Here is a 24,858-nt window from a genome sequence, read left to right as displayed (position 1 = left end):
TGTATGTTAATGATATACTACTAATGGGAAGCTCACATGGGACAATCAAAAATACATTTGGTCAACATCACAAACAATTTTCTTTGAATTACCTAGGCAGTCCTGAGTATTTTTTGGGAATTGAAGTTCAATCTATTGGTAATGGTTTCTTCATCAACCAAAATAAGTACACATTGGACTTGCTTGCTCAAAATGACATGATGAATTGTCAACCCATAACAACACCAATGGTAGTTGGCAAGAAACTAGCTAAAGATGATGGTAATGCTCTTAGCGATCTTCAACACTATAGAAGCATAGTAGGGTCACTGCAATATCTCTGCCACACAAGGCCAGACATATCATATAGTGTCAACAAAGTTGCTCAATATATGCAAAATCCTAGATATTCTCACTGGGTTGCTGTTAAGCGAATTCTTCGTTATTTAAGAGGTACTTTAGATTATGGATTGGTGCTCACTTCTGGTAAAATAATGAACCTCGTAGCATACGCTGAAGCCGAATAGGAAAGCAATGACTATGACTGAAGATCAACATCGGATCACTGTGTTCTTCTAGGATCCAACATTATTTCATGGAGTTCCAAGAAACAACGGTCTGTCTCTCGATCGACTGTGGAAGCAGAATACAGAAGCCTCACTGATACAGCTTCAGAAATTATATAGTTATAGTCCCTGTTATTAAATTTCCAAATCAACTTAATTGAACCATCCAAAATTTGGTATGACAATTCAAGCACTGTTGCCATGGCTGCCAACCCTGTACTACATTCGAAAAAAAAACATGTTGATTTGGATCTTCACTTTGTTCGCAAAAAGGTGTTCAACAATCAAATTCATGTTGGATATGTTCCAGCAAAACATCAAGCTGCTGATGTCTTCACTAAACCTCTCCTGACCAAGGCATTTCAAGAATCACGACAGAAGCTGTGTGTCATCTCCTACGATAAAGCTACCACTCTGCTTAACAAAGAAAAAAGACAGAAAACATAGCCAATATTAGTTGTATATCACAGCCATGTTGCAAGCCTATTTGATGTGTGATACAGCCACGTTAAACGTTTTTTTGTCTATATTCTCCATTCTGCTACAAAGGACAATCTTTTGATATTATATATTTACATGCACTATAATTGTAAAGAACAGGTTTTCTAGCAATACAATGCTTTAGAAAATATTATTTCAATATATTTAATATTAAGGAAGTGCCCTCTCCCTCAAGTCTTGCCCAGGCTCGCAAGATGAGGATTTGCTCAATTGTGGGAAGTAAGATTTCCAACCAAAAAAGACTAGAAAAAAGTCTTCATTGGTGCTACTTTTTCCAAGAGGTATGTCATTGCTCTTAAAATGAGTATTGTAGAAGAGATTCATTTTTGCTAATCATGGCATAGTACTTCTTAGGAATAGTGGTTATGAAATTTTATGCTAATTTGTTGCAAAACGTTTGTGAAAAAAACAATTAGTTGTTTTAGAAGGTATTTTTACGTACAGAATGGTATGATTTTAGCCTTATAATGTTAAGCAAGGTCTTGAACTATTACTGTCAGGATATGGTGGGTGTTGTTGAAGGGGAAAAAAGATTCTGAGAAGCTACCATTGAGAAGGAGATGAACTACTTGGTTTACAATCGAGAAGGAATAATTTTGATATGAAAAAACTGAATAGGAAGAAGCATTTCTAACCTAGGAAGTGCCCACTACCACAAGCACCAATTCCATTCCTAGGGGTATAAGGGCTAGAGTTATTTCTAGTATCCGTGCCTTAATCAAATTTTATTAAAGACATTGTGATAGGCTGAGAGCTGAAGCCAAAATAATTAAGAATATGAATGATATATAACAAGCCTTACTTGCTAATCTTCTGGTATGATCTAGCTAGGAATAGTTTGGCATTTTGTTGGACAAAAAAGAGGAGGAAAAAAAAAGGATACTTGATAATGCTGGAAGATATTCTTGAGGGGGGAAACTATCAAAAGGGGGAGATTTCTATTGTTGCATTGAGAGAAGAAGTTTTCAGTTTTTGGATTTTTAATTTATTTTCTTCTACAGGTGCCACTTCATTTTGATGATGATATTACTAGTGATTAATTCTAAACTACTGGTGAATTGATTCTGCTTATGAATTTTTTTTACTTTGATGCATTACCTCATCACTTGGTTACCTTATTTAGTTATAATTATGGTTGGTTGGTTATTGATGCAAAGTCAACTAAGCATTGATGATTAGTTTACTTAATTATTTTCTAAGTTAAGTTTATTGAGTTAATGGGAAGATGCTTAGGGGGAGCTGAGGTTACTTGATAATTTAACTTCTTGCGTTGTGTATGTTTCGTACAACAAATTGCCAAAAGGGGAGATTGTTGAAAAAATTAAACTAACAATTTGGTGCCAAAGGGAATCCCCATTCCCCTGACCACTAAATCTATACGAAGATAGTTTTCATATTTAAGGTGTTGCAATTTATTGAACTACTTATCTGGACTATGTTGAGTATATGGGTGCTATCTAGCCTATCAATAAAGATTATATCATTTGAAGAAGCATATTTTAGAGATTGGATCGAATCGGATCACCCATTATTTTTTTTAGCAAATAAAAATTTTATTGAAATAGGCACAAATGCCTCAAAGAAAACTAAAATACACCATGGAGAACGAATGATAAAGGATCACACCTAAAAAATCAAGACACATAAAACGATAGATCAATGCAAACAATCCCTCGTAATCAAAAGCACCCGCTTGATTGAATGCATCTCAAGTACATGCTGGAAAAAAATGTGTGTGCAACAGAACATTCACAAATGACACTTCTCCACCGTACTGGAAATCAAATAAAAAAACTCTTGAAAAGCTCCCAAAAGATACCATAAAAACCAGCTGAAGAGAAACACCAAGCAAAAGACATCTGAGACAAAGATCAAATCAAAAGATACGCCTTAAACTTCCAATAAAAACCAAAAGAAGCAAAACTCTTGACAACATTTCTAGAAAACATTTGGCCAACCATCAAAACCAACTCATACCATAAAACAATTCTGAATTAAATCAACAAAGCAATGAAGCATCAAAATCCAAAAAATTCCACCCCATTAACCACTGTAAGACATTCCATGGCCATTAAAAACACCTTAAAGAAAACAAATCATCGCTCAAAGAAAATCAAAGAAAATTTCCATGTCTCACTCCATATCACTCCCCAAACATATGAAATCTAATCCATTGAATCAAAAAAGGAGGATTGGATTAAATCACTAAAGGCTTAGTTGCCAAAAATCCTTATTCATCTTGTTCATTATTATTATATTGTATTTAGCTTATATAGTGGTTGTTTTATAAGGATTGTGATAGATCTTCTTTTGTAAGCAAGTTTCGATAAACTTTATATAATTGAGAGACTTGTATAGGTTTACTTACGAAGAGAATTGAGCACTTAATTTATTCTAAGTGAGGAACCTTATGATGTGAGTGCATTTTGATGGTAAAACATTTGTGTTGTGGTGAGAGTATCTAGTCTTCAAGGTATAAAGGTGAAAAAAATTGTTACGCAGGATCTGTGATAGATTAGAATCACTTGTTATCAGTGTTGAAGATAGTAGATATTTCTCACTAAACTAAACTTCGTAATCGAACTGCGTAAAAAACTTTTTTGTGTTCTGTTTACTTACTGTGTCATTTGGTGCTTGATGGAAAGCCCACTACGTAAGCACCACTTCAACTATGAAGTTTGATTCTTAGCAACGAATTAATTATTTCAATTATAACAGTTTTAATTGATTGTTCGTATAAACTACGCATCTACTCTTTATTAAAAACATGTAAAAATAAATATAAATTTGTTAACATGTGTTATCTTATTCACAATGCATAAACTTATAAATGCAATGGAAGATTGCTTACATGAATAAATTAAATATAAGAATAATGTTAGTTAATTTATTTAAAATTATTTAATAGACATTTATATATAACTGTAGACATTGCATCCCAACATGAAGTGTAATTTTGTAAGAAGTCACGTTCTCATATATAGAATATTGAGGGCTTTGATTGCTAATGTTAACAAAAATTACCTGCAAGCCATGCATGCAGCCAACTACTGTTCTGTGCATCAAGGGCGAATCCAGGGTTCGCATGGCTCCGTCTCTCCAAAATGAAAATTTTTTTATTTTAGTTTTTAAAATTTTTAAAATTTTAAATAAATAAAAGTAAAATTACACTTTAATCTTTCTAAAAATAATAAAATTTTGATTTAATTTTTTAAAAATTATATTTTTATGATTGTAAAAATTACAATTTAATATCGACTTCCTAAGAAATTCCAGACTTCGCCCCTACTGTGCACGCAATAAAAAATTAAACAATATGAAATTGTTGTTTCAAGTTATTTATGGTAGAACCATTGAAGTTGGTTCAATTTAGGGTGTTTTCGATAATTTAGAAAATTAAGTGTTGAACTTTTTAGTACTGAATATATTAGTAAAAAATAAGTATTAAATATAATTATTTTATTTGATAATAATAAATTTTAATTTTTGAATTTATTATTTCATAATTTTAATTTAAACAAATTATCGAAAATCATTGAAGCTAATATGGAAGGGTCACCAAAATTATCTGTGAAAAAATCTTGAATTCCGGTGAAACTTAATTTCCTGCCATAAATGGAATAATGATACCTTTTCTATTACTACATTCAAATAAATATTTCTTACCTATGAGGATATATTCTAAAGAAAAAAAGAGAAATATATTTTTTCTTTTTGTTGGGTATGGGTCCCACTATGTGGGAAACCCATATTTTCTGCTACAATGTATTGTCTTTTTTTGGCTTTTTATGTGTGGGATGTGGGCAGCTTTTCTTTTATTATTCAGACAGAAATTTTGAGAGAGTGAGATTGAAGCTCATCCAGAGAAAGAGAGAAGAGAAAATCAGTTTTTCAAGCTTGGTGCAGCAGTGATCAACTCTTCGATCGAAGGTTCATCCGTGGTTCGATTGAGATGATTTTTGGACAGCAGCTAGGCGATAAGGTGTTCTTGACTTTGTACGGTCGGATTTTTCATCCGAGCCTTGTAGCGTAGGAAATACCCATTTTTCAGCAGCTGTGTTTTTTGGTGATGTTCTCTCATTTTTCTCTCTTTTGCTAAAGATTACATATTGTTAGCCTTGTTGGAGTTGAATGCTTGTTGTAGGCTTGATATTGTGATCTTATAGTTGAACATTTGATGATAGTGGAGCTCTTGATCGGACTCTAAAGTCCCGTGGTTTTTACCATTGATTTAGAGGGGTTTTCCACGTAAAATTACTGGTGTCTATTTATTTTTGTTGTGGTTGCATTAGTTGATTTGTGGTTGATTAAGGTTGCTAGAGAACATATTTTGTGCTATTGTGCTTGCCATAATTTTTTGCAGGAGTTATAGGGAGAGAAAGAACACCGGTTGTACTTTCGCTTTGTTTCGGTTGTTCGGTTTCTTCCCAACAAACTGGTATCAGAGCTTGGTTATTGTGTCAGATAATTATGGAAATTAATACGAGCAAGATGATTATGTTGAATGGCACAAATTATCAACTTTGGCAGAATAAAATGAAGGATTTGTTGTTTGTGAAGGCTTTGCATCTTCCGGTCTTTACTACTCAAAAACCCGATTCGAAAAGTGATGAAGAATGGGAATTTGAGCATCAACAAGGGTGTGGCTTTATTCGGAAATTTTTTGAAGAAAATGTTTACAACCACATTGATCAGGAGACACATGCTCGAACATTGTGGGAGAAGCTTGAAAGCTTGTATGCTTCGAAGTCGGGCAATAACAAGTTGTTTTTGCTGAATAAAATGATGGCGTTGAAATACAAAGAAGGAATGTCTATAGCTGACCACGTTAGTGAATTTCAGAGTGTGATGAATCAGTTGCTTGGTATGGGTGTCAAATTTGATGACGAGATTTTAGGACTTTGGTTGCTTGATACTCTACCAGACTCTTGGGAGACCTTTTGGGTCTCGCTCATTAATTCTGCCCCACAGGGTATTATTACTTTGGATTTGGCTAAGAGTGGTATGTTGAATGAAGAGGTTAGAAGGAGATCTCAGGGTTCTACATCACAGTCTGAGGTGTTGGTTATTGAGAACAGGGGGAGGAACAGAGACAAAGATGGAAAGGGTAGAGATAAAAGGCGAAGCAAGTCAAGATCGAGATACAAGAATCTTGAGTGTCATCATTGTGGTAAGAAAGGTCATATCAAGAAATATTGCTTCAAGTGGAAGAAAGAGAATAAAGGTGGTGGTGATAAACACGATCGGAATGACGATGAAAAATCCGAGCGTGTTGCTACTGTTACTCGTGAAGATCTGTTAATTATTTGTGATGAGAATTTGGTCAACCTAGCATGCGACGAGACTAGTTGGGTGATTGATACTGGTGCATCACTTCATGTCACGTTGAGGAAGGAATTCTCCACATCTTATACTCCTGGTGATTTTGGGGTATTGAAGATGGGTAATGACGGTTTGGTTTCGGTTATTGGTATGGGAGATGTTAGCTTGGTGAGTAACAATGGAACAAAGTTAACTCTCAAGGATGTCAGACATGCACCGGATATCCGTTTGAATTTGATTTCTGCAGGAAAGCTTGATGATGAGGGATTCTGTAACACCTTCAGTGAGGGGCAGTGGAAGTTGACTAAAGGCTCCTTGGTTGTAGCTTGAGGAAAGAAGAGCCCAAATTTGTACTTGATGCAAGCTTTGACTTCTCGAGAGACGGTGAATGTGACAGTGAATGACAGCTCAACTGAGTTGTGGCATAAACGACTCAGTCACATGAGTGAGAAGGGGCTTAACTGTTTAGCGAAGAAGAATCAACTTTCGGGTTTGAAGAATGCTACACTGAAGAATTGTGCTCATTGTCTAGCAGGAAAACAGAGAAGAGTTTCATTTAGAAGCCATCCTCCTCATAGAAAATCAGAGTTGTTAAAGTTGGTCCATTCAGATATTTGTTGTCCGATAAAAGTAAGATCACATGGTGGTGCACTTTACTTTGTGACTTTCATTGATGATTGTTCAAGAAAGCTATGGGTTTACACTTTGAAGTCTAAAAATCAAGTCTTTGAGGTGTTTAAACAGTTTCAAGCATCAGTTGAAAGAGAAATAGGGAAGAAGTTGAAGTGCATTCGTACTGATAATGGTGACGAGTACACAGGGTTGTTTCATGAGTATTGTCTGCGACAGGGAATCAGACATCAGAGAATACCACCAAAGACTCCACAGTTAAATGGGTTAGCTGAAAGAATGAACCGAACATTGATTGAGAGAGTCAGATGTTTATTGTCAGATGCAAAGTTGCCAAGATCGTTTTGGGCTGAAGCTTTGAATACAGTGACACATGTGATAAATCTGTCTCCTAGTGTTCCTTTGAAAGGTGATGTGCCAGATAGAGTTTGGTTTGGTAAAGACGTGTCATATGATCACCAACGTGTGTTCGGTTGTAAAGCATTTGTTCATGTTCCAAAGGATGAAAGATCCAAGTTGGATGCCAAGGCTCGACAATGCATTTTTATTGGTTATGGTCTAGATGGTGAGTTTGGTTATAGACTCTATGATCCAGTTCAGAAGAAACTCGTAAGAAGTAGAGATGTTGTCTTCATTGAGGATCAGACCATTGATGACATTGATAAGACGGAGAAAGTGGATTCACAAGGTAGTGGTGACTTGATCGATGTGAATCCGATTCCCCTAGACTCTTCACCAGATCCTATCCAGGATGATGTGCATGGTGATGTTTGTGACGGTCCTAATTTGACCCTAGTCGGAAGTGGTTTCGGGACCACAAAATCGAGTCATAAAAATTTACTTTAATTTTTATTGCATATATTTAATGTGTGATAATGTGTGTATGAAAATTTAATGTTTTAATTTAGTCTTAGGAATGTGAATTTTCTTGAAAGGACTTAGTTGAGAAACTTAGAAAAGATGATAGGTAAATCGTAAGGATCAAATAACAACAAGGTGAGAAAGCTTGGGTTTGCATGTCAAATTGCCCAAAATTCAAGTAGTGGCCGGCCAAGCAATGATGCTTCTTCCACTAAGTTGAATTTTATTGTAATTTTTTTATTAGTTAATGGTTAAAATAAATTAAAGAAAAGAATTAATAGGAAAAATATGAATAAAATAAGAAAGGGAGAGAAAGTATTCATCTTCTTCCTCTTGCAAATGCCGTAAGCTAGGGAAAGAAGGAGGAAATTTTCTAAGACATTCGGCCATCCTAAGGGGTTGATTAAGGTACGACTCATGTTAATTTTATTAAATTTTTGTGAAAATCTAGTTAGTAGCCAATGTCTTATTATATCCCATATGTTAATTTTCTACCTAAATAGGTGACTAAATGGCATACGGTTAGTGTAACACCCCTATCCCGTAACCGTTGTCGGAATAGGAAAGGGGTATTACCGGACTTGTAACTCATGTTAGAATAGTAAAATTTTAAACTTTTTCTTGAAATAAAGATCATTCATTTAGATAAATGCTAAATACAGCCAGAAAAAAAATTAAACTTCTATAAGTACACATTCAAAGGATACCATTTTCGCATGGCTCATATACATTAACCAGAGTATTATTCCGCTACTAGTCTATTCTATACATGCCATGAAATAATCCAAAACATAGCAGTACCAAACAGTGGATAGTGATAGTGTGACGAGTTGTTGATGATCCCCGAGCAAAGGCCAAATTTGATAATCTATTAAACAGAGAAACGTAACAACAGAGTAAGCTTTCAAGGCTTAGTAAGTCTTAAGTAAACAATTAACTTTGCTAGATTAAATACATTTATAACTTACACAAAATCCAAGTGACGTCTCGATGGGCTTAATAAGCCTACACAAGTACATAATACATACCTGGCCAACTTAATGTGCTGAACATCCGAAATTGTTGATTTATTACTAAGTCGCTTAAGATTAGACCTTACACAAATCACGTTTTGAAATGTCAAGATATATCACCATTCAGTCAAATAGATTAAACCCTATGTATGCACAAGTAATTCATCTATTTCATCCAAATTTAAGAGTATATACCCTTCGCATAAAAAAAACATCAATGCTATTTTTAGTTTAATCAGTCGAACTAAAACATAACACTATAATCACATTCGGTTTTCATATTTGGAAACACATATTCATGTTTCACATTACATAAACAATTTGATAGAGTCAATACTCGTTGAATATAACTTATAACCATCTCATAAGTGATTCCCAAAGTACATTTGTAATACAAACGAAATCGAGTTCACATAGCAAGTAAGTATCACTTACCATATACTTAACCTTTGTACACTTACCATTTCCATAGTTACCAATTACCAATTAAATCCTTCAATACCTCTAACCACTTAATCATATGCACTCATTTCGTGCACATACACAAATGTGCATATATATGTATTTAGGAGCTTAGTTCTTTAGTTCATATTCACATTAATATTTCAAATAATCAAATCATGACAAGTATTAAAGTTTCGTATACGTATATAAAGGACTAAACATATTCCTTATCACATATACATAAATGACCAAACGCAATCCATACCTTGTATTTGCACATTCTGCCGAATACAACTCAAATTAATAATTTTTTTATGAAACTAATTAAATCCTTATCTTAAAGATATACAAATGGTCTTCGGTTTGAAATAATTCAAGACACTTAGCCATAGCCTATTAGGTATCACTTCATTCGAACTTATTCGTATCTCAATATAACTAGTCTCATTTCACGGGAGCCATTAGGCCACATCACATAGTCAGCGAGTCTTAACCCGATACTTTCCAAATTCCATGTATATTTAATCACATGTTACTACATTTCACACAAACTATCACCTTTGTAATTCATTAACCTCATTCGAATATAAGCATATAGTATGTACCTTATCTTCATGTCATAATATCATTCGACTTTAATACATATATATATCTCTATCAATAAACTTCCAACTAAATAAGAAAATACACACATGACTTACATTCTTCTCATGACAACCATTCGGCTAAACAACATATAAGTCACTACACCTTCAATTTATAAAACCATCAACACATATTACATATACATTGCTTACGTTTATAAAATAGCCATTCGGATAACTTACACACATTTAAATTTTAGCCATTATGGCCTCACCACCTATATATTTATCTTGTACATCAATTCAGCAATAGCTTATAAGCAACTCAATTAGTTTCATCAATGTTTCCAACAAAATCACAGATTCACTACAAGTTTTTTTCTTGAGCAACAATCATTAAATTATTTGTAACTATAGCTACGGAACTCCAAATGAAGTGACATAAATTTTCCCCGAAAATAGACTCATATATCTTCTATCCATAAAATTTTAAGGATTTTTGGTTTGGCCAATCAAAACCATAATTTTCTTAAAGTTTCCCCTATTTCACTAATTGACTATACTGACCACTCTTCACTACGAATCAAATTTCTCATTGTAAAAATTTCAAAATATGTTCTTGTTTATTTCATTTTAAACCAGCCTCATTAAGGAGTCTAATAATATAAATTTTATCTTATAACCATTTTTTTACTATTTATAATGATTTTCTAAAAACAGAACAGGGGATTTCAGATTCATTCTGACACTGTCACACACAACTTTAAATATCTCTCTATAGGAAATTCCTTTTCTTGCATTGTTTATTTTATAAGAAACTAGACTCATTAAGATTTAATTACATATTTTATTCAGTCTCTAATTCCACTCTAACAATTTATGGTGATTTTCAAAAATCACGCTACTACTGCTGTCCTAAGTAGATTATTACAATTTGTTCTTAAATTTCCAAGTCCAAACACTTAAGAACTTACCATTTGAGTTTAAAACATATCATCATATATAAGTACTTCTTATTATCACATACAAATCATAATTTAAATATTACTTTTCTAGTAACCAATCGGCTAAGGCTCATAGAAGTAACTTATTCCTTATCATTTTACTATAGGTAATTACACCAATTCATAGTCCCATCTTTACCCGTATTCTATATCATTCTTCATTATAACTAAACTTATATGCTAGAAACTTACCTCGGATGTTGTCGAACGATTTCAACGGCTATTCGATTACTTTTTCCTTTCCCCTATCCAACTTTGATCCTCTAAGCTCTTGAGCTAAATCAAACAAATTTACTTCCTAATCAAACATAGTCATACGGCATCCATATACATTTTAAAACCAATTCATTTGAATCAATTGACCACTTAAGTCTATTATCATTTCGTTTTCAAATTTGTGTACTTGATAAGTCACATTAAACAATTATATATATAACTTTAATACATATTTATATTCAAATGACTCTATGACACAAGGCGTATACATAAGGCATTAACATTCATATAAATATATTTTAGTCGATTACTCAAGTTATGCACAACATGTATATATATACACTCTCATATACATTATTATAAATATTGTCGAATACTTAACACAACTAAACTAAGAATTTACTCAATATCATCTTAATTAACTTCTACTTATACATCAAAGTTTCAAATACAAAGTATTTAGCACCTATGCATTTAAACCGGATTAGCAAACACCCATAGACCTTGACCGAATGCCATTAAACACAAGTCAACAAAATCTTATGATTTCAAATCGAACTCTTAGCAAGAATGCACAATGCCAAACCCTTAGATGATTAAACATCTAATTTAGACAATTTAGAACACCTAAACGGCGCTTGTTCAAAACATTAAACAACTACGTGTTCGACTATTACACATATGAGCATTAAAAATTTACTATCAATAAGCTCAACTTCTTGCAACAACAAATTCTTCATCAAAGCTTAAAGGCTACAATCAAATTATTTTCTCATTAACCATAACCGAATGTGCCCTACATCCATCAAGATTTAATTTTTTTTTGGTATGGGCTAAGTAAGAAACAAGATGATTAACCTAAAACAAGCTTAAATTTCAAAAAAAATCTAACACCATTCACTAACCTTCTTCTCCTTCAAAATGACCGAAAGTCTCCCCCTTTTTTCTTCTTTTCAATTCGGCAAAGAAGAACAAAGATGAACTTTGTTTTCTTCACCCAAATTTTCACTTATTTTCTTAGTCAATAATTCATTTTGTATATTAAATTGTAAGTAAACAAACTAAAAAAATGCATATAATATGTGTTAGTCATTAGCATGGCCGGCCACTATCTCTAATTGGTTAATTAGACATGCAAGTACAATTTTTTTTATCATGCACTATTTGATCACTTTTATATTTGTCTAAACATTTCACAATTTTCTCACATAAGTCCCTACTAATAAATTTCACATATATTGATAAAATTAAAGCATGAAACTTTTACACATTCATATTCACATAAAATAAACATAAAATATGACAGTTAATTATTTTTATGACTCGGTTTTGTGGTCCCGAAACCACTTTCTGACTAGGGTCAAATTAGGGATGTCACAGTTAGAGGAAGGTAAATGCTAAGAGTATGGTGCTTTTGATGTTATGAATGGAAATAGTAGAAAGGTGAAAGAAAATTAGGGTAGATATGTAGATATATCTGGATTTATATGATGTTATAAATAGATGTGAAGCTATGCTAGTTTAGGAAAAAATCGGTCAAGTGTTCATGAGATGAAACTATGTGTGTAAATGAATTAAAAATGATATTATAATTGATATTGTATATTCAGCCATCTAATTAAGTACATAGGTGATGTTGAATTTAATTTTTGCACATTCGGCTATATAGGTATGCCCATTTGTGATATTACCTTTGATTTTATATAATCGACTAAATGAGTGATGTTGGCTTATAAGTTGAGTTTGATTCATGATTATATATATTTGAATGTAAACCTATTTGAGATAATGTTATGTTGAGAAGTGACGATGCATTCGGCCTCAAGGTAATAGATGAATATTTGTTGAAGTTTTAATGTCTTGAACAATTACGGTTGTAAAATGTAATGAAAATTATTAGACTATATATGTGAGTAATTAGCAAGGGTGGTTGCCGTATATACAAATATATATGTGTTATATATGTATGTGTAATTGGATTATTGATAGTAAGGTGATATTATATGGTTATTAGCCGAATAGCTCAAAAGCATAAAGTAGAAAGATAAAATTTTACCATGTGTTTCTTATGATATAAAATCATTAACATTTTGATATAAATATCTAGCAAGACGGTTAAACTAGTTAATTTATTTGATTAAGCTCAAGAACTTAAAGGAGGGGAATCAAGCAAGGGCAAAGCAAAGAACATCGAGTATATTCTATTTGAATTAAGTAAATTGCCTTATTATAATGTCACTTTGTGTGCGGAATTAAATGTCACTTTGTGTGCAGATTTTATTTGATTGGCACTATGTGTGCAGAATTAAAAGTCACTTTGTGTGCAGATTTTATATTCTATTTGAATTAAGTAAATTTCCTTATTATAATGAGATAACATTGGTACTATGTTTGCGGAATTAAATGGCACTATGTGTGCAGATTTGAATGTCAATGTATGAGTGAAAATTTTAGGCACTATGTGTGCGGTTTAGTATGGCATTATGTGTGCGAGCTTAATTAGCACTATGTGTGCGAATTCGGTTGATAATATAATATGTGCAGGAAAAGAATAAAGTGATAGAACTATTAACTAAAATATCAAATTTGAGACATGAAATGTATATGTATGAATTTATCTACTGCATCATTGTTTCATGCTTTGAGGAAATGGATCTAGATCAATTGGGTTGTTTTGATATTTGATTGGATAGAAGGACTGGGCTTAAGATTGAACCAATAATCTAAGTAATTGTGGCATAGTTCGGTATGGATGGAGTAATAGATCTTACATTATTTTTCTTATGATCTTTTATCAATGGAATGTATTATATTGCTTATGACTTACTGAGTTGAATACTCATTTGGTGTGTTTACTTGTCTTTTATTTAGATTTCTTCGATCCATTTTGTGTACTCGGGACCATCGTCGAAGTCATCACACCAGCTTGCAATATTTTGGTACCCTCTTCTTAGTTGGTCTAAGTGAACATTTCGGCATGTATAGGCTAATATGTATTTGTTTGAATTTTGATATGTATACTTCTAGCCTTGCGAATATGGCTTAAATATTAAGTTTGAATTTGGTTATATTTAATCATGGTATAATTTGTCTTGGCTATGATGTTTAATGCTATTAATGAATGATAAGTATATATATATCTATAAAAATTATACATATGCTTGAGGGTTGATAATGCTAAGAAATCTTGACTATGTGTTTTTGGGGTGATTCGATTATGACACATTTATATAAGTGATTAATTGCAACGTGGCTATTGTATATGATCTTAGTATTTAAATTGAGATAGCATAATGGGTCGTCTGGTTATGTCTGAACATAACATGCAATCGTATGATATGGTTGTTATATGATGTAAACTTATGTAATAGTTTTGATTGAACTTGATAATGATTAACTATGTGTTCCGGCTATGTATGAATAAGGATCGTATATGGGAGTATAATGAATTAGGCATTATTAAAGATGAACTTAACGCAATGAAGATGATAGAAGTAAATGCATGGAAATTTTACGAATAAGTATTTGTTTCGGTAATATCTCGTAACCCATTCCAACGATGGAAACAGGTTAGGGGTGTTACAATGTTAGTGGTGACCATCAGACTATAGGTGACTTTGATACTCCCATGGATGATGTTGTGAATGGTCAACAACATGCACCTATAGCTCCACCAGCAGTTCCACTTCGAAGGTCTTCCAGAGATCGACGATCTTCTGTCAGGTATTCTCCTGATGAATATGTTCTTTTGACTGACAGGGGAGAACCTGAATGTTATGAAGAGGCTATGGAGAGTGAACGCAAAGATCAGTGGGTTGAAGCGATGAAAGACGAACTTCAATCCTTGCATGAGAACCATACCTTTGAATTGGTGAAACTGCCTAAGGGCAAAAGAGCTTTGAAGAATCGGTGGGTTTACAGGTTGAAGCAAGAAGAGAAGTCTTCATCTCCACGATACAAAGCTAGATTGGTCGCCAAGGGTTATACTCAGAAAAAGGGGGTTGATTTTGAAGAAATATTTTCTCCGGTTGTGAAGATGTCCTCTATAAGAACTATACTGAGTTTGGCAGCTTGTTATGACTTAGAGGTTGAACAAATGGATGTGAAAACTGCTTTTCTTCATGGTGACTTGGAAGAAGAGCTTTACATGGAGCAGCCAGAGGGTTTTGTTGCACAAGGGAAAGAGGACTATGTGTGCAAATTGAAGAAGAGCTTGTATGGTTTGAAACAAGCTCCAAGGCAATGGTACAAGAAGTTTGAGTCTATTATGGGGGAGCAAAGCTACAAGAAGACTACTTCTGATCATTGTGTATTTGTTAAGAGATTCTCTGGTGATGATTTTATTATTCTTTTGCTCTATGTTGATGATATGCTTATTGTTGGTCAGAATGCTTCTAGAATTGAGAAGTTGAAACAAGAGTTGAGTAAATCCTTTGCAATGAAGGATTTGGGGCCAGCAAAGCAAATTCTTGGCATAAGATTGACACGTGATAGAAAGGCCAAGAAATTATCGTTATCACAAGAGAGGTACATTGAGAAAGTACTTCAAAGGTTTAGTATGGACAAAGCTAAAGCGGTGAATAGTCCATTTGCTATGCACTTTAGATTGAGTGTTAAGCATAGTCCTTCCACAGAAAAGGAGAAGGAAGAGATGCAGAAAATTCCTTACTCTTCAACCATGGGTAGTTTAATGTACGCAATGGTTTGCACGAGACCAGACTTAGCTTATGCCGTTGGTACAGTTAGTCGGTTTCTTTCTAATCTAGGCAGAGAGCATTGGAATGCAGTGAAGTGGATTATGAGATATCTTCGTGACACTTCCAACATGAAACTTTGTTTCGGTAATGAGAAACCTGTTCTTGTTGGATATACAGATTCAGACATGGCCGGAAACATTGAGTCGAGGAGATCTACTTCAGGTTACTTAATCACTTATGCAGGGGGAGCTGTGGCATGGCAATCGAGACTGCAAAAGTGTGTTGCATTGTCCACCACCGAATCAGAGTTCATTGCAGCAACCGAAGCGTGTAAGGAGATACTTTGGATGAAGAAGTTTGTGCATGAGCTTGGTTTTACTCAAGAGAAGTATGTCCTGTATTGTGATAGCCAGAGTGTTATTCATCTTGGTAAGAACTCAACTTTTCATGCTAGATCTAAGCATATTGATGTGAGGTACCATTGGATATGAGATGTTCTTAAAGCTAAGCTGTTAGAGCTTGAGAAGATACAAACTAACGATAATGGTGCTGATATGTTGACGAAGGCCTTACCAAGAGGAAAGTTTAAAGCATGTTGTTTGACCTCCGGCATGGAGGCATTCCCCACATAGTTGGAGGGGGAGATTTGTTGGGTATGGGTCCCACTATGTGGGAAACCCATATTTTCTGCCACAATGTATTGTCTTTTTTTGGCTTTTTATGTGTGGGATGTGGGCAGCCTTTCTTTATTATTGAGACAAAAATTTTGAGAGAGTGAGATTGAAGCTCATCCAGAGAAAGAGAGAAGAGAAAATCAGTTTTTTAAGCTTGGTGCAGCAGTGATCAACTCTTCGATCAAAGGTTCATCCGTGGTTCGATTGAGCTGATTTTTGGACAGCAGCTAGGCGGTAAGGTGTTCTTGACTTTGTACGGTCGGATTTTTCATCCAAGCCTTGTAGCGTTGGAAATACCCATTTTTCAGCAGCTGCGTTTTTTGGTGATGTTCTCTCATTTTTCTCTCTTTTGTTAAAGATTACATATTGTTAGCCTTGTTGGAGTTGAATGCTTGTTGTAGGCTTGATATTGTGATCTTATAGTTGAACATTTGATGATAGTGGAGCTCTTGATCGGACTCTAAAGTCCCGTGGTTTTTACCCTTGATTTAGAGGGGTTTTCCACGTAAAATTACCGATGTCTCTATTTTTTTTTGTTGTGGTTACATTAGTTGATTTGTGGTTGATTAAGGTTGCTAGAGAACATATTTTGTGCTATTGTGCTTGCCATAATTTTTTACAGGAGTTATAGGGAGAGAAAGAACACCGGTTGTGCTTTCGCTTTGTTTCGGTTGTTCGGTTTCTTCCCAACACTTTTTGTGTGGAAAAACTTCAAATTCAAATATAAATGATTTGCTAAAACCAATATGACCTATGAACAAATACTTTCGCATTAATTTAAAGCCAAAAAATAGCCAATTAAATCTAAGAACGCCATGGCAATAGAAATTTTGCAAGAATTGGTAGTCATAACAAACGGCAAGTGAGCGAAAGAGATATGGTGAAAACTGAAGGGATTTTGGGTATAACAAGGGCAAATATGACAGGGCTATTAGAGGTTGCGGTGGGGAAAAAAGGGAAAATTTTGGTGATGAGGAACTATGGTTGGGGAATTCTACCATCTACTTGCAAAATAGAAAATCAAAATTTCTAACTAAAATGTTAAAAATTTTGGTAACGTTCTTGTTGTTGATGGTTGTTGAATGTCTTCATACATCGCAAGATCAAGAACAAGAATTAAGACTTTGGAGATCAAATCTTTTACCAAAGTAAAGCAAGTTAATTAATTAAAATGAATATTATTAATCTCAAATTAATTATTTAAAAATTAAATTAAAGATTCTTCTGTAATTGAACTTTTACTACTTTTACAATTTACTCTTTGTGCCTTAATTAATTACTAATTTGGAAAAATTATTTATCTAAAATTCAATTTAATTAAAAACTAACTCTATAAATACTAAATAGGAATATTTATGGTCTCAATTTACAGAAATGGGGTCTCGAAACTGTATTTTTTGACACCACTAACTTTCAAGTCATTACATCACATTTCAAGATAATTCATATCATTTCTCATTTTATTCAATCGTAAGCGTTGTAGTTCAATTCAATTAACCATTGATACATACGATCATAAAACATATATAAATATAAATTTCTAGCCAATTCACAACCAATTATCAATTCATGCATATTTTTCAATTTATTCAATTTAGTCTCTAAACTCCGAACAAGCATATCTTTCGATTTCTAGCCTCATATTAAAATATGATTTCATAATAGTTTTCATTTTATTTAGTTTAGTTTTTAACGTACGAATTCTATAATTAAATTTTACAATTTAGTCCTTTTCATAAATTAAGTTTAATTCTATCAATTTTACACCTAATTCTTCAATAAATCAATAATGAAAATTTTCTAAAACTTTAATAATTTTACAAATTGGCACATAGGTTAGCAGAATCAAGCTTCTATGACTTCAAATCTATAAGAATTACAAAAAAAAAACCTTAAATTTACTTTCAAAATTATGACCGAATGGTAAGAAAAATTCTTTAGGTTTTTCTCCTCTTTGGGACCGCAATGGGAAGAAAATAGATGAAGAAGATGATAACATCCACTAACTTTAACTTTTATACATGGCTTTATGGTTAATTAAGCTTAATTTATTTAATTAATTATGTTTTTTACCTGATTAATCTTTGTAATCTTAAATTAATCAACACACATTAGCACATGAAAAATGGTTTATTAACCATTTTGGTCCTCTAGATAATTGTAATTTAAGTCCTCAAGTTATTTCTTAATAAAAGATTTGAGCGATTAGACTTGACAATTTAGTCCCTATACCATAATTAACTATTAATCCAATAAATGTATTAGATCAATCTTTAATATATTTTTATATAAATTTCGTAAATATTTATATTTAATATTTACAGACTCAATTTATGAAAATAAGATTTCAAAACCGTAATTTCTAATACCACTGAAAATCATGTCGTTACCATTTCAAAATAGTTTATAATAGTTAAAAGACTTAATAAAAATTACTCAATTTGTTAAAAGAAACTATATTTCCTTTTCTGTCGTAATCAAATTAACATTGGAGCTGCATGAATTAATGCTTAATATTAAGCTTTTCTCTCAACAACATAAAACGAAAGGCGAAGTGTAGCCTTTTAGTTGTGGCATATTGAATCTTATTTTGTTAAAATTAATAAGGACATCTTCTTGTTTGCTATGGTGCTCAATTTTTTTGACAGTATTTATATTCTTTGTAAGCGAAGAATGGAAAACAAGAACATGTTTTATTAAATCATACTAATCAACCAAAAGCTTACAACAACAATGACGAGGACAACCCATAAGGAGAAGAAAAACTTAAAAACAAAATAATGACCTGACCACGAAATGAAATTGCAAAAGAAAAACACAATTTTTGAGGATAAACCAACATGAAACAAAGTTTATCAGCGAAGAAACGAAGTTGGAGGGTCAATTTTTGTAATCAACTGGTCTCTTCTGTTTCACTATCGCTTGTGGCACCACTGCTGCTGCTGCTGCTGCTTTCACCACTGAAAACCTGGAAATAGTTCCATCCAAACTCACTTGCAGGGTAACTGCTTCCTTGTGGTCCTGAAGGGTAATGTCCTGGCCCCACATCTTGACCGCCAAAAAGCCCTAAATTGTCGCCTTCAGGTAGATCGGTATCGCTGTTAGGGAATTCGAATATCATGAAAGGGGATGTTCTTGAGCTACCGCCAGATGGTGGTCTTGGCAGCCTCAAGTGATCAACAACAAAATTTGAGGAGCTACCCTCACTAAATGGAGGCCTTAGCGGCCCCTCTTCTGCAACAACACTTGAGCTTGCACCAAATGAAGGTCCTTGCAACCGTAGGTGAGGTGCAAGGCTTGAGTCGCCAGCACCACCATATGGTGGTCCTAGAAGCCCCGCACCTGAAATGGGTTATGAGACTTACTACTCGATATGCTGCTACTAGCTTCACCTCTAACCATAGCTTTGGCATCGCCAATTTGGTCTGTAGTTGCAGGGCTTTGGGATGGTGGTGGTAAAGGAACATATCCTTGAGCGGCAGCAGCTGATGAAGAAGGGAATTGTTGATAACATTCTCTAGGTTTCCTGATGTCAGTCCACATTATTTCCACATACCAGATCAAGCAATCCAGTTCATTAACATTAAAGTCATTCAACATCTTACCTTGATGTATTTGGAGCATGAACTGCGCTGCCTCAAGTTCTATATGTTTTATCAATATGCATCTAAATTTTATTATAAGTTGTATATGTTTACACATGAATAAAGTCTACCGTCCAAAATAACTTGAGAAGATGAACAGGAAAAACATGGAACTTGATGTATTTGGAGCATGAACTGCCCTGCCTCAAGTTCCATGTTTTTCCTTTCATCTTCTCAAGTTGATCTTGCAACATGGAAATCTTCTATTGCATATAGGTCTCCAAGTTCATCATTTTCTTAATGCGTTAAAATCAGGAGCTTGATAGAACTTGATCAGTCGTTGCACCTCGTCATGGGATGGCCATACCACTGGTGGTTGTTCGTCGGGACTATATATAACAAGACAAGCTTCTGTACCACACAGGGTTGTCAGCTCCATCACTTCTTTCACCAAGCCTAGCCTCCTTTTCTTGGGGCTAGCTCGTCGGGCAGCGTTGTCTGCTATCCAAGCAAGTTTAACCCTTTTTGTCATTGCTATTGCTTTGCAAACCGCCTTTAACAATGGGTGAAGGAGAGAACTGGTTTGCTTCAAAAGAGTGGCCAGTGAGTCCTTTATATAGTGAGCGAGATAGAGACAGACATTTGAAGGCCTAAATTTTCATTTGGGATTTCAAGTGTAATTTGGAGATTCAAATCCATATATTTGGTAAGATAATTTAATTTGTTGCTTATTTTGGTAATAAAATTCACCATTATTTAATGCTGGATTTGTTTAAATTATTACTTGAAATAAACTCTTTTCATTTACCGTGAATAGCGTAGAAGATAAGTAAGAACAAGTTTATTTGTCTAATTAACTTAGAAAAAGTAAATTTATCCATCGGTTGGTCGGTTTTTTAAAAATATTATATAAATTGATCGATTTTTTAAAGACAAAATTATATTATCATATGCGAAAGAGATTAATCTCTTTTATCTATTTAATTCATAACAAAAAGTACCGATCATGTAATCAATCTTCGAAGATAAACACGTATTATCTATAATGAATGTTATTATATGCTAGAAAACTTATATGTTCACTTTAAATGAGAGATAAATAAACATATTAATTTTAATTCAAATTAATGTACTCCAACAATCTAATTTGACCAAGATAAATGTAATGTCGATCAGTCGTCATCTATATTTTACATTGAAGAAAACATATAATGTTCGAGTAGAAAATACAAGCATTTTAAATTTTTATTCAAATACATAATAATTAAAAAGTGAAGATATTATCGTGTATATATATATATATATATTTCCATATCTAACTTCTAAAATATATAAGAAAAGAAATCATAAACTATGTAAATCAATCAACCGTCCAAAATGTGTATAATTGACAATGAATTTTATTGTAGGAGTCAAAAATTTCAAATGCGAGAAAGAGAATGAACGTACTAATTTAAATTTAAAGGTCATTATAGTAGTTTTCTTGGACATTATACTTTATTCATCTACGTAAATGTAACTTATAATTAAATTTAGATGTATAGTGATAAAATTATGAAAACATACTATATGTTTTCTTCATTGTAAAATATAGATGACAGATTGTCGAAATTACATTTATCTTGGTCAAGTTAGATTATTGGAGTACATTGATTTCAATCAAAATTAATGTTTAGTTATCTCTCCTTTAAAGTGAATATATAGATTTTCTAATATATAATAACATTCATTCAAAAGATTAATTGCACGATCAATACTTTTTGTTATGAATTAAATAGATAAAGGAGATCAACCTCTTTTACATATGATAATATAATTTTGTCTTTAAAAGTCGATTAATCTATATAATTTCTTTAAAAAACCATCCCATCAATAAATTTACTTTTTCTAAATTAATTAGGCAAATAAACTTAGTTCTTACTTATCTTCTAGACTATCCATGGTAAATAAAAATAGTTTATTTAAGGTAATGATTAGAACAAATCCAATATTGAATAATGGTAGGTTTTATTACCATAGCAAGCAACAAATTAAATTATCTTACCAAACATTATTCATCTTTATATTTAGAGTATTCACAAATTGATTTGAATCTCCAAATTACTCTTGAAACCCCACATGAAAATTTAGGCCCTCAAATCTCTATCTCACTCACTATATAAAGGCCTCATTAGCCACTCTTGTGAAGCAAACCAGTTCTCTCCTTCACCCATAGTTAAAGGCGGTTTGCAAAGCAATAGAAATTACGGGAAAAAAGGTTAAACTTGCTTGCATAGTCGACAACGCTGCCTGATGAGCTAGCCTCGGGAAAAGGAGGCTAGGCTTGGTGAAAAAAGTGATGGAGCTGACAACCCTGTGTAGTGCAGAAGCTTGTCTTGTTAATTGCTATATATAGTTCCGATGAACAACCTCCAGTGGTATGGCCATCCTATGACGAGGTGCAATGACTGATCAAAAAGTTCTATGAAGCTCCTGAGTTTGAACGCATTAAGAAAATGATTAACTTGGAGACCTATATGAAAGAGAAGATTTCCAAGTTACAAGATCAACTTGAGAAGATGAACAAGGAAAAACATGGAACTTGAGGCAGGGAAGTTCATGCTCCAAATCCATCAAGCTAATAGCTCAAATACTACCGCTTGTGGCACTACTACTGCTGCTTTCACCACTAAAAACCTCAAAATAGATCCTTCCAAACTCACTTGCAGGGTAACTGCTTCCTAGTGGTCCTAAAGGGTAATGTCCTGGCCCCACATCTTGACCGCCAAAAAGTACTAAATTGTGTTAGTGTTGAGAGTAAAGAGAAAACAAGTTTGAACTAAAACTTGTGCAGCAAGGCTCGATGCTTGCTGAAGAAACAAAATAAAAATGAAACGAGGAATTGAAAAAAAAAGAATGTGGAGAGTATTTTGAATGAATAATTCCAATGAATTTTCATTAATTTGAACAATGGCATGATGTCAATACAAATATCAAAACATTTTCTGATCAAGGTAAGGCAAATATCACCTAAACACTACCTAACTCCACTAATTACATTGAAAATGAAATACTATGCTTGCACACTTGGAAAAGTTATTTTATCAGCTCAAATGTAAACAAAAAATACATCAAATACATCATCAACTTAGTTCAAATTTAACTAGATTACAAAACATAACAAAAAACACAAGTTGAAAATGGATAGCAACATTGAACTTCAGCTGCTGCATGCATGGCTCGACTACATGTGCTTCATGACTGTTTGTGCTGCATGGAGACCAGCTTCAACACTCCTCCTTGGTCTCCATGTTGCAAATTCCCATTTTCTTTCTCAATTCAATAAACATTGACACATTAGGAGGTTTAGTTAAAATGTCAGCAAGTTGCTCTTTAGAACTGCAATGAACCAGTTCCACTTCTCTAGCTAGTTCCATCTCTCTAACAACATGAAGCTTGATATTGAAGTGCTTTGTTCTTCCATGAAAAACCAGATTCTTTGCAATTGCAACGGTAGATTTGTTGTCACACATTATCTCTGTTGCTCTCTCTTGATGTAGGTTTAAATCAGTCAAGACTTTTCTTAGCCACACAGCTTGGTTAATGGCTCCAGCTGCTACTACATACTCTGTATCAGCAGTTGATTGAGCAACTACATTTTGTTTCTTCGAGCTCCAACAAAAAATGGCTGAGCCAAGGGTGAAAACATACCTTGAGGTGCTCTTCATGTCATCTATCGAGCCAGCCCAGTCACTGTCAGTATAGCCAATCAGTCTAAAGCTCTCAGCCTTGCTATACAGCATTCCATAGCTCAGGGTAACTTTGATGTACCTGGGAACCCTTTTTGCTGCTTGAAAATGTTTTTAATTGCAACAATGCATGAACCTCGAAAGTAAGCTTACATTAAACATAATGTCTGGCCTAGTGGCAGTCAGGTATAGTAAACAACCAACTAGACTCCTATAGACAGTCTCATCAACTTGCTCAGAAATAACTTGGCTCGATAGTTTTTCTCCCATAGCAACAGGAGTGCTTGTTGCTTTACTGTTTTGCATGGTGAACTTGGTCAGAATTTTTGAGGCAAAGGTTTTCTGGCTTAGGAATATTCCATTTTTAGTTTGTGACACCTCCATACCAAGAAAGCAGGTCATCCTTCCTAGATCAGACATCTCAAAATCCTGCTCCATTTTGGCTTTAAAACCAGCCAACATTGCTCGGTCTCCTCTTGTAACCAAAAGATCATCAACATACAGGGACACAATGAGCTGTGTTTCAGCTTGCTCCTTCTTGACATACAATGTTGGCTCACTAGAGCTCCTTTCAAACCCCAAACTGACCAAGTAGCTGTCAATCCTACTATACCAAGCTCTAGGAGCTTGTTTCAGGCCATACAAGGCCTTTTTAAGCCTATATACCATGTCTTCTTTTCCAGACACAACAAATCCTTGAGGTTGAGCAATGTAGATTTCTTCTTCAAGGAAGCCATTTAGAAATGCAGCCTTTACATTGAGCTGATGGATCTTCCATTTCATTTATACAGCTAAAGCAACAAGCAACCTGATGGTGTCTAGCCTGGCCACTGGTGCAAATGTCTCCATGTAGTCCAGGCCATATCTCTGACCGAACCCTTTCATAACTAGCCTAGCTTTGAGTTTATTCAAGCTCCCATCTGCATTTTGCTTGGCTCGATAAATCCATTTTACCCCAATGACCTGTCTGTTGGCTGGTCTTGCAACTAACTCCCATGTCTGGTTCTTTTCAATCATGGCAATTTCATCATTCATTGCTTGTTTCCAGCCTTTAT

The 24,858-nt window shown here is 33.8% G+C and overlaps 1 protein-coding gene across 1 annotated transcript; it reads left to right on the top strand.

Annotated features, from left to right (window-relative positions):
- Window positions 1–227: 227 nt before the first annotated feature.
- Window positions 228–665, top strand: LOC107892787 (uncharacterized mitochondrial protein AtMg00810-like). Its single transcript, XM_016817839.1, has 2 exons — window positions 228–465; window positions 559–665. Exons 1-2 carry the CDS (start codon window positions 228–230, stop codon window positions 663–665), a joined length of 345 nt encoding a protein of 114 aa, XP_016673328.1.
- The last annotated feature ends 24,193 nt before the right edge of the window (window positions 666–24,858 follow it).

The sequence above is a fragment of the Gossypium hirsutum genome, chromosome A09, assembly GCF_007990345.1.
Source record: "Gossypium hirsutum isolate 1008001.06 chromosome A09, Gossypium_hirsutum_v2.1, whole genome shotgun sequence".
Lineage (NCBI taxonomy): Eukaryota > Viridiplantae > Streptophyta > Magnoliopsida > Malvales > Malvaceae > Gossypium > Gossypium hirsutum.
Note: the sequence above shows the minus strand (reverse complement) of the source record. Positions and strands in the feature narration are given on the sequence as shown.